The sequence below is a fragment of the Lissotriton helveticus genome, chromosome 1_1 (assembly GCF_964261635.1).
Source record: "Lissotriton helveticus chromosome 1_1, aLisHel1.1, whole genome shotgun sequence".
Taxonomy (NCBI): Eukaryota; Metazoa; Chordata; class Amphibia; order Caudata; family Salamandridae; genus Lissotriton; species Lissotriton helveticus.
This window is the reverse complement of record NC_136057.1, coordinates 1,783,539,191-1,783,551,025: the sequence shown is the minus strand read 5'-3', so window position 1 is coordinate 1,783,551,025 and position 11,835 is coordinate 1,783,539,191. Positions and strand designations below refer to the sequence as shown.

Genomic DNA, 11,835 nt, shown 5'->3' with positions numbered 1-11,835 from the left:
TCTGGACTTTCAGGCCACTCTGTCCTTGAACCGCTTTCACTTCAGGCACAAGCAGCTCGCATTCAAACTCGGACTTGAGCTGCGCATGCTCAGTTCATCTTTTATTCGCAGTTTAATAAAACAGCCATGTTTTCACTAGGCCTCACAGGCCAGAATGGGAACTATCATAGAAACAAACACAAACAAACATTAATTTTAGAAATGTAACCCTTCTGTTTACCTCCCCCCTTACTAAGGTTTTCCCTATTAGTAGTTGCCGAGCAAAATAAGCAACATTTAGGCGTAATATGCTCACCTGTCTTCATGTTTTGCCACAAAATACGTAAACAAAAAGCAAATTTATGCCGCATTTCATTATCTCAAAGCTGCTGATTAGTTTAGGACACGACAAAATCACATAATTAGTTAATTATGATTGCCACATAAGCAAAATGAGTTCCCACGTATGTCTGTGTAGGTGCAAATTTTATTCTAGGTTGGTTAATTTCACACATCACTCAATTAGTTCAGGTTAGGATTATGGAAGTGTGATTTTGCAAGGGGTACACAAAATTTTGCGTCTCCACCTTGCTTCATCAACCCCGCAGGGGTAAGGGGGAGTAGATAAAATAAGAAACACAGAAGAGACTGCACTGGAACTTTTCTTACTGCTTCTCTTGTTTAGTCTGTTTGCAGACGCCACTTCGGAGAAACTTTACATATATTCAACATGAGAGATTAGTAATATAACCCCTAACTACTCTGTCTTCTATTTGTAATTAACTTATTGTCTTTACCTAAATTTCCAGTCTTCTTGCTCCTCTTCCCTTATTAAGTCTTAATTGCCTTTTGACTTCTTCTGATGAGATATACCTATTGAACAAAACTATGGTTACTTTGTTATTATTTTCTATTTTGTCCTTTGTATTTGTTACTGTATTTAATTCCTTACCATCTCTACTTCTTCTGTTACCTTTATCTTCTCCTGAATATATTCTCCTAGTAAATTCACCACTAACTCTATCCTATAATCTATATACACTACCTAATTGATAATTCTAATGAAAACTATCCCTACACTGTGTTTGAAAACTATGTGTTCCTAACTAAGAGTTCTACTTTAATGTATTGTTTTCTTTTTCCTTTCAGGTTCTCTTGCATTCGATATCTCTGGTAAGTACTCGTTATCCTGCCTTCCCCTTGACCTTTCCTTCTGAAAAATGCATTCTAAATGAATTCTTCTCTACTGTTTTAATGTCCAATCACTTATCTCTCCTTCTTGCTGTTTTGCAGGGACGACGGTTTCTTTGGAGGCCTCTGGATACCGAAGGTTTTGAAGACACAACAGGAACGACAGAAGCAGAGTTGACCGCTCCCGTCATAAACGCTCACTCGAGTTCTTCTTACTCGCGCTTAACCTTCAAACGCGGTAAGAATTTGAAACCTCCAAAAGCAACAACTGCGGAGACTCAGGGACACACGTCCAACTCCGGAAAATCTTCTAGTGAAGTGCGCAGTTTGTTTAACTCACGCTCCTCACCTAACGCTCTGCACCTGAGGACTGCCTGAAAACTAGACCGCACCGTTAACTTTAGCTTTGGCGGCCATCTCGGAGTTCCATTCATGACTCCAATACCGCCAACCATTATTTTGGAAGCATTTACCTTGGTCCCAACAGCTGATTTTATTGGATATGACAGAGATTGTATGCCTTGCCTGCCTAGGGGCTCTGACAGCCCTTTCTTTTTAAAAAAAAAATACTATGTTCTAACTGAGCATTTGAAACACTGAACGGTCACTTCTGCAAGTTATTTTAGCTTTACAGCATACTTACCAACTGGTGGCATTACAGTCCTTCAATGCATCCCTCTTCTGACGCCACTTTGTTGGGTAATACATCCATTATGTTGGGTAATAAATCCTCCAACTCTCCTCAGAGCGACGCAAAGCAAACAGACCCCAGCTGCCACAAAACACAGGAAATGTTCTTGCACCTTTGTCCGTTTATTGGCATGCCAAGGCAGAAGGCAGAAGCAGTGTCACGTCTTGGAACAAGCTTCTTCTGCCCCTCATAGGTATTCAGAGGAGAATATATAGGGCAGAAAGTGCAGTCATCAGTAAAATCCTTAGATGTGGACAGGGTGAAATACGGTTGTACATATACAAATAGAAGTGTCATGCAAGCACAGGACATAGAGCAATATAAGGGCATAAGGGACCAGAAAGCAAGTTTAAGCAAACCCGCACGATTCAGAGGCTTTTCACAGCTGTTAACCCAGGAAGTGTCAAAAAGGGAAATACAGGTCCTGGGGTCAGGATTGAATAGATTTGTAAAGGAGTGGTGATTTTAGGAGCACAGAGCAAGCAGTTTTGTTCAGAGACAGACCTAGTTAGCTCAGTGGGTCTGAGATAGTGTGGAGGAGAATTTGGAATTGATTCACTAATTTTGACTGATGCAAACATATAGATATATATTTTTCCTCACATTTACCACTGCTACACAGTGTTAATATGCTTGTGCTCACTTCCTCAAAAATTGTAAAATTGGCTTGCACCTAATCGGCACATTTATTTTACTTATAAGTCTCTAGTAAAGTGGTATACCATATACCTGTGGCTGGTAAATTAACTGCTACGGATGGGCCAGTAGCACTTATTGGACAAACCACATAAGTAGCCCCTTAAAACATATTTCAGTTCTATCGTTGCAGCCTGTATGCAGTTTCAAACTGCCAATTCGACGTGGCAAAATAAACCCTTGCCAGCCCTAAAACTACCTTTTTAATATATGTATACGTTCCCCCTAAGGCAGGCCCTATGCACTCTATAGAGAATGGTGCAGTGTATTTAAAAAGTTGGAAGTGTCCATCATCAGTTTCAGCATACCCATCTCGTACCACCACATACCTACCACCACAGAACCTGTCTGCCGCTGCTGAAAGTGATCACAGAAGAGGATTGAGCTTCAACCCTCTCCATGCAACAGCCTGAGCACACAAGCAACTTGCTGAAACCCATCAAGAACCTCAGTGACTGGATCACTTCATGCACCCACATCCTGGCTACCCTCAAGCGCTACCCAACAGCAAAAGCTTGGTCGCAGGCCAACTAGTACACATAGAAATTCAGGCAAACAAAACGCCACTGCAAGCATCTGGAGCGCAAATGGAAAACAAGCCAGACACCATGGGTAAAGACATCTTTATATCTGCCCTTCGATGCTACCACTAGCAGATATGGAACAGTAGACCCCCAGCTTTTGTAGACCGCATCAGCCCCCGTACAAACACCAGCAGCAAGGAAATGTTCACCATCATCCAAAATGTAAACGCACCCCCGGCCACCTCCAGCAACATCACCTCCTCTCAAGACCTGTACAACAAGCCCTTGGAAATTTTGTGTAACAAAATTACCTTCATGAACTTGAACTTCAACTTCAACCCTGAATGAACCACATCACTACTCTACTTTACATCATGGGCCAAGAACAAGCCCTGACCTCATGATCTTCCGTTATCACAGTCAAAACCACCACTACCTTGAAGATCATCCACTCGGGGGACCCATCTGATCCTTGGCCCCACCACGACCTTCACTAAAGACTCCTAGAGATCATCAAAGCTCTAACACCCATCCTCAATGCCTCCATCATCTCAGCCATATTCCTGTACACCTGGAAACGTGCCACTGTCCTGCTCCGGCTCAAGAAAATATCTGCTGACCCTGCCACGCTTTCCAACCACAGGCTCATCTCCCTTTTACCATACCCAGCCAATGTTTTTGAGACTCCAACTGGTGGCCATCCGAACTTGGACCTGCATACAACACCCACGTAAGGAACCTTCAAATCATCAATGACAGCAAAGTAGATATGACTGCATAAATCATCACTGTCACTGCATCCTGCTTTCCTAAACTGACGATGCTCAGGAAGATCTTCAAACGGCTCAAATGCAACCCCAGAAAAACTGTCAGTCACGCCCTAGTCACCAATAAGTTGAACATCAAGAGCATCCTCTATGCTGGGATCGCCGTAACTCGGCAGCCAGACTCATCCTCAACCTCCAACACAGATCTCACATCACACCACTCATCAGGGAGACCCACTGGCTCCCGATTGACAAATGAGCTCATTTGAACACACACATATACGCACAAACACACTCTCTCCCCACTACACAACTTAGGCTCCACCTACCTGAACTATCGAATCTACTTCATCCAACCATCCAGACACCTCTGCTCCACAGGACTCACACACACCCCATACATATGCAGAAACAGATCAGGTGGATGGGCGTTCTCTTACATCGCTCCTAAACTGCGGGATGATCTCCCACTCCACATCAGACCCTCCTCTCTTCTTGAATTCCACAAGAAGCTGAAGCCCTGGCTCTTCAATCAACTAACCTACCCTAGGCAGGACTAGGCACACACACAAACCTGTTCTGCACAGGGATACCCTCGCAGGTGATGGAGCACTTTACAAATACACAACATAAACAGATCAATCAAAATAGGGTACAACAAAAGATGTGGGAGGAAAATAGGTTTATGCGTGATTCACCTTGCAATTACACCAGAAATGATGGGAAACACATGTTTAGAAAGGAAAATGAGCTAAGTAGCAACTTCCTCTGATGCTGCTATTGAGATCAAAATTCTGAGAAAAAGCAATAAGAAAGATCTACGGTCTGCTAAGGAAACCTATATTTTCTTTTTCAAGGAGGTGGGCTGATATGATCTGTTTGGTCTATAGTTGTGACTGAAATGTGTTCTGGGGATTAATAAGGCGATAAAGCTGGATAAATATGAAAATAGGATTAACAACATATATTCGACTATCTGCAAGTTATGTGCCTATTATTCACTATTCTTCAGCCCTTGATAGGGTTAATACGGCTATCCTATGTGTAAAGTTTCCCAAATGGGGTTTTCCCAATTCCCTGCTTAGAGTAACCCAGGTACTAAGTTGGAAAACCTGGGTCCAAGTCCAGATTGTGTTTGGAACCAGGGTAACAGAAAATATACCAAAGAATAGTGGTCTGAAGCATGGCTGCATGTTGGCACTCTTACAATCTTTAACACTCTTCTAGCCATCAACCCCTCCAATCACTTCTCTGACCCCCTTCCTCCTGCCTTATTCAAAATGTTAAAAACTTCTATCCTACCACTATGGGCAAAATTGTAAATGCCTCCTGAGACAAGGCTCCATACCGGACTGTCTTAAAATAGGGCAGGTCACACCTATACTAAAGAAATCTGACGCCGCACTATCTGATCTCAACAACAACCGCCCTATAACCAACATCCCACCTTGGTGAAACGGTTGGAGAAATGTGTACAAATACAATTATGCAATCATATTGAGAATTTCGACCTCCTAGAGAATCACGTATCTGGCTTCCGTCAAGATTACAGCACAGAATCTGCACTCACCCACATAATGGATGATATACTAAAAATGCTTGACCACAACAAATCCTGCCTAATGATACTGCTTGACTTGTCCTCCACCTTCGATACGGTGAAGTACGACAACCTTTTGTACTTTTGGAAGTAAGGATCGGCCTCTCGGGCACGATATTACAATGGTTCTCATCATTCCTAAATAACAGAACACAAAGATTCAAGATGAAGAACTCACTCTCTCAACCCTCTGTGGTCACCCTAGGCGTTCCACAGGGCTCCGCCCTATCACCCATCCTCTTCAACATACTAATGGAACCCCTAGCGAACGCATTGAAATCAGCAAATATTCAATATCACCTGTATGCGGACGACACCCAACTGTATCTGAAAAATCTCCACTCCAGAAGACTTCATTTCCCTCAACACTATTCTACAGAACACGTAAAACTGGCTCACTAACAACCACCTCATGCTTGACACCAAAAAAAACTGAATTCGTTCTCATCGCCCCACCCATTCACACACCTAAGATAGACCTATGGCTGAAACGCCTAACCTCCTTTGACTGTGCTCCCCTCATCATTGACTCTGCGAAATCCCTGGGAGTCACCTTAGACAAACATTTGAATATGAAGACGCACATCACTAATGCCACTAAGGAAGCTAATCACCAAATGAGTATATTAAGGAAACTCAAACCCTTCCTCCTTCAGGCCGACCTAAAAATGGCAGTGCAAGCCCTAGTGCTACCAAGATTTGACTATGGAAGCACCACCCTCTGCGGTCTCCCCAAATACAAGCTAGCTCTGCTGAGGGCATCACTTAATGCTGCGGCTAGATTGGTATCAGGAACTAAAAGAAATAGCCACATTTCTCCGACCTTGAGAGCTCTGAACTGGCTGCCATACGAGGCAAGAATACCACTAAAGGTTGCCTGCATGGCCGGCCCTCTTTGCGGATTGTAGGCCAAGTGCTGTGTTCTTGCATTAAGGTACAATAAAGGTCTTTAAAAAAAAATTTTTTAAAAAAGGTTTCCTGCATGACCCATAAAGCACTCCATAACAATACACCCAGTTACTTAGCTCTAAAGCTAGAACGATCAGGATGATGTAGACAACTACGAAGTGCAAGTCCTTTACTTCTGAAACCACAATCCTTTCATAAAAAGAGAACTGGTTGTAGAGTGTTCTCAGGGATTGCTCCAAAGATCTGGAACTCATTACCTCCAGGGGTACGTGGAATCTCATCATTTTCCGCCTTAAAAAAAAGAAGTAAAAATACTCCTAATGAACAAATTCACGTCCTAAGACTTGATTCAAGGCAGACATCGAGTCACCTATGCGAACCTCTTATCAGTGCCTCCCTCTTGTGGTTGGAAGGCGAATATTATATGTATGTTTATTACCACAACCACCTAATGTTCAATAACTGTATATAGTGGAATGTTCTGTTGCCCTCTAGGATCATCATGTTTCGTCTACGGGTCACCTATGTTACCTATTTATTATATACCTGTCTTGTATGTAATGGCGAATACCTAATGCCTTACACTACCTCATATCTTTGTTTTATAACTGTATACTGTAAAGCGCTTTGATACCCTTGTGGGTCACGTTCGCGCTATATAAAACCTTATAAATAAATAAACCATACACCACAGATATGGCTATATACCTCAATGAGATAAAAACACTTCCACCAAAGGTGGGGGAAAACACTTGACTTTGCTTCAGTACAGTGATTCTGTCATCGTGGACACTACTGTAATTGTCTTTAACAGGGCATTGAATGTAATCATTCTCTATAATACCTTAAATGATCTAACAGTTAATGTAGCAAAAGCAAAATGTATATGGAAATAAAGAACCCATATATTTGAAGGCTAGGGATTGAAAAACTTTATTGTGTACATACGTATATTTATCTTGTGGTCTGGTAGGAAAGTAGCTCAGGACCAAGAGCAGAACAGCAAGCATGAAAAACGAAATCTGCTCACATGTAATATATACTTACAAAAGTACGCTTAACACTACAAAGCTCTTCAATGTTATCAGTCCTTAAAGTGATAAACGCTAAATTAGTACCCTTGCTTTTATATGTAGCTCTGACCTTAGGAATAGACCATGTGATGCTCCAGAGAATCCTACACTATATCGCTCTAAAGATGACTGCCCTTCTCCCATTTATTTTGTTGCCAGAGAAAAAGGACATACATTATCTAGTTATCTAGGACACTTTAATAGCATTCCAGTGTCCTGTATGATCTGCAAAATAACCCCTTTTAGACTCTTCCCTCCTCTATCCCTCTTATCCCTCTTTGGATTACCCAAAACATTTTACTATTATGATCTCCCAACCAACCCTTTCTAAATTCTTCCCTCATGTATCCCTCCTTTGACTCATCCCAAAAATTATTTTACTACTTTGAGCTCCCTAATCCATTTCTAGAGATTCTTCTCCATCTCTCCTTTCACTCATCCCAAACCTCATCTTACTACCACGATCTCCCAATAAACACTGTTTTATAGACTCTACCCTCTTCTATCCCCCCTTTATCCTTTTCAATCCAACAACAGACTCACATGTCCATCGCTCAAATTAATCCATATTTCCATATATACTAATCCAACACTAATCCGTTTGGGTTCCAGAGTAGCGTGCTACTCGAAGAAAAGCACTATCGCTTTGTATGGGGTAGTAAGCTCTATATAAATACAATTACAATACAGATCTTTTTCAAACCTGATTACAACTTCTGACCTGCATGTTGCATGCATTTCTTGAGATAACTTAATAACTCCCTGAGCTGTTTTACAAGGATTTCATCCTGTTACCTGCAGGTCTGCAACAGAGAGGAGATGTGCAATCCTCCTGCTCGTCCCTTCCGACTCCCAAAGTAAGCACATTTATTCTCTGAGCTATTCATAGGATTGAACCTGCTCCCTGCAGTCTCAGCAACAAGTGTCATAAACTGCTAAACCATTGAGCAGTTCTTTCTTAAATTGGAACCTTACACATCAAACCTGCAGAAGGCACATTAACACTATTGACTGTGTCAATAGTGCAGAAGATACATTACCTCTATTAACTGTGTCAATAGTGGCTATTTCAAGGTGTTTCATTTAGAGCAGATCCTTCTCATAGAAGCAGTGCAGTGCTTTACAGAGAATATTTTTGCTGTGGCCAAATGATTTCGAGCAGAAGGTTCAATACATACAGCAGATTGGTGTGTGGAGTTTAGCTGAGACCTTATCACAGAAACCAGGATGTAAATGGTAGGGAGTGAAAGCATGTAACTGGGCCTTATCTTTACAGCATACTGTGCAGATCTGCCTTCCATTTTAATATTTCCAGTTGAAGGCCCTAGGAGATCAAGTGATCTGCCCTCAACAGTACAGGTTTTGTTTTGCATACAGGCCTAAACCAAGATTAGAACGCAGGTCTTCAAGTTCCAAGGTCAGAAATCCAGTCACCAGACCATGTCTCCTTCCATATCCTAGAATTTGCATTCTGATTTCTGCAGCCAGCGCTTTATCCCTCAATCTGTTTTGGGGCTGGATCTTGCGCTGGGCTATAATTCTTTATATGTATTATTAAAATTATAGAGCTAACTATTACCCAGAAAGGTGATTTGGTGTTGAAGCTAAAAAAACGAGAAAAAAGTTAATTACCTATGATGGGAGGTTACAGAAAATCAGGTTACAGAGATTTCCTAAACTGAGAGTGATTTATATAGCCTTTGGAGAAAGAGTCAGCGTGTTCCATTGCTTAGCTGTCAGTAGACGAAAAGCATGTTGTTGAGAAATAAATATCCCCTGCATGGTGTTTAGCCATGTTCCCCTGCCTCAAGTGCTCGATTGCATGGATCTGTTTTTTTGATTTTGGCCTCTGCCTCACTCTAATCTAGAGTGTGTACAGAGGACTAGGCATGTCCCTTGACCTGAGTGAGGTCTTGGACCTAATATTTGACCTGGACATGTGCACTAAGAATGCATTAATTGAACCAACAGTGGACTACTGTCCCAGTCATGGGTTTAGCTCAGAACGGTGTTAGCAGTATACTGTGTTTTGTGAACCCAAGTTGTGGCCAGACTCTACCTGTGTCATCCAAGTGGAGGTCTAGTGGTCCACTCAGTCACTCGTGTAAGTTCCAATTCTGTGTTCTATCATGATCTTAAATCTAACAACCCAAGTGTATGTTGTGTATGTTTGTGTATGTGGTACATGAATGGTAGGTATAAGTGATCCAGAGGAATGGAAACCTGTCATTTTAAATGCTCCATGCCTGACATGCTGTACAAGATGAGCTGAGGTTGTTTTCCCAGACCGTGGAAACGTATTGCTGACATTTGGGAAGCTGGAGTGGGCCGTTTTGAAATTAGATTAGTCTTTTGCTGCGCAAGAAGCTGCTCATTAGTTTTCCGGAAGCACTGCCATTTGGTAGTTGGTGGGGTGAAGGGTGGGACTTCAGACTCTGTTGAGAAAGGTGAAGGAGATACCTTAGGCAATGCTAGGCTTTTGTTTTTTCTATGGACACTTGCCGACAGCCAGATGCAGAAAGCTCACACCTCTTTGTGCTTCTGTTGAGGGTACTTCTAACTAGACTACGGTGCTGTGAAGAGTATCACTCTACAAAAAAGCGGCGTGGGAGAGCAGCCTGAAGCCGACACTTAAAAAAAGAAAACCCCCAAACTGATTCTAAAAATGCAGATAGTGATTTCTCATCTCCTGTCTGCTTTGACTGTAGAAAAGTGGAACTCACTGACCACTTGTCATTCCAAGTTCTTTATGATCAAAGAAGGGAGTGCTGGATAGAAGAAAGCTGTGCAACCAGACATGGTGTGTTCCTCACGGGCAGCTTCCTAGCAGTGAGAGAACATCACTGAGTCTACTCCTTGCTGCAAGAACCAAACACCTGTCCTGAAGTGCCTGGAAGCCTGTCTGCTGGGAGAAGGAGCAAGCCTGCATCCCTGCAAGAGGAGTGACTGTCCAGGAGGAACGAGGTGCACAGCTACCCTGGTGCAGTGGATCTATAGAAGCAGAGGACTACAGAGAGTGATTTGCATAGCCTACTGTCGCAGGCCCCTAATGGTCCCTTGTGATTCCAGTTGGGAATCGTGAAGTGCAGCGTGTCCTGAGCCACTGTGCGGAAATTTGATATTATTGCATTTTCTGAATGGTGGTGGTGAAAGTGTGAAGTTGTGACACGACCAGAACTGCTGTGTATACATTGATGAAGATACGGCTTGGATTTAGCTGATGTATTTGAAGTGTATCATGCAGTGCGATTACAGCTGCTATAGAAGACTAGTGAAGAAGCAGTGTGACAAGAACAGCAGGAGAACCTGAGACTGTGCCATGATTAGAGCAGCAGTCTTCTATTCACCTGGTAAGGCCTACTGGATGCCTTACCCACTGAAAGAACCCGTCATATGCGTGGCCACACCGATCCAGACCTGAACTGCCCGGGCTGGGCTGCACCATGTACCATCGAACCAGCACTCCCCTGAGCAGTCATGAACAGTCCAGAGAAGCCTCAGACCTGACCACAAAGGAGGTCAAGAGGAACTGCAGGCTTCGCTTAGCCTCAGAAAAGGGAGAGTGACTGAGTTGGAGAAGAACATGAAAGCTGCTGAGATGCCAGCCGAATGCAAAAACTCAAAAACTTGTAGGGTTAGAAAAAGTGACTATGGCCAAAGACAAGGAGCTTTTGCAAGAGTGTAACAAGTAATCTCCACTTGAGGCTAATTTCACTACTTATTGCCCAAGTGAGGTAACCACCTGAAACAAACGGAAAAATGGGGAGCCATAGCATGGAAATGCACCAACTTACTCTAGAGCCAGTACCCTAACATTGCATCATTTGCATATACATGTGTAATATTTAGTTCTGTGTTCTTCAAAGTGAAGCACTTGATTGGGCAATCATTATCCTGATGTGTGATTCTTGAGTGCGTAGATCGAGAACTCCCACACTACCTCACCGAGAAGCCTGTATAGTCTACCCATGCCGGCCACTGAGAGTCAAGTGTTGAATGGGTTGTACTTGGACCAGTTTGCAAAGCCATAGTAGGACAGGCTCTGGGACATTAAAAGCAAACTACCTCAACCACTGTGGTTGAGACTCAGTAGCTCCTGTTTTTCCTCTGGCCCCTGAACACTATTTGACACACGTCCACCTCTTTTGCTGTTCTATAATGCGGAATTGCCGAATTATGACTAGAAGCCAAACTAAGAGGCTAGCTTGGAAAATATCCTAGACATTTTTCCTTAAGATAGTTGGATACAGATATGTTGTTAGATATAATGTCTTACATAGAATGATTTCATGAATTTTAAAAACCAATGCAACTGGTGCCTTTAGGATGTAACCTGCCCCTGTCTGTGTTAGCTAAAAATCATGTGAACCACAGTATTCTGTATTATTTGCAGTTTTGCAATCAG

General features: G+C 42.6%; 1 protein-coding gene across 1 annotated transcript in view; it reads left to right on the top strand.

Moving 5' to 3' along the window:
* The first annotated feature begins 431 nt into the window (after nucleotides 1-431).
* Nucleotides 432-11,835, top strand: part of LOC144765373 (serine hydrolase-like protein) — a 318,253-nt gene continuing 306,849 nt past the window's right edge. The window contains exons 1-3 of the mRNA XM_078650322.1: nucleotides 432-443; nucleotides 1,129-1,152; nucleotides 1,273-1,408. Coding sequence (XP_078506448.1) covers nucleotides 432-443; nucleotides 1,129-1,152; nucleotides 1,273-1,408 — 172 coding nt within the window. The remainder of the gene's footprint in view (nucleotides 444-1,128; nucleotides 1,153-1,272; nucleotides 1,409-11,835) is intronic.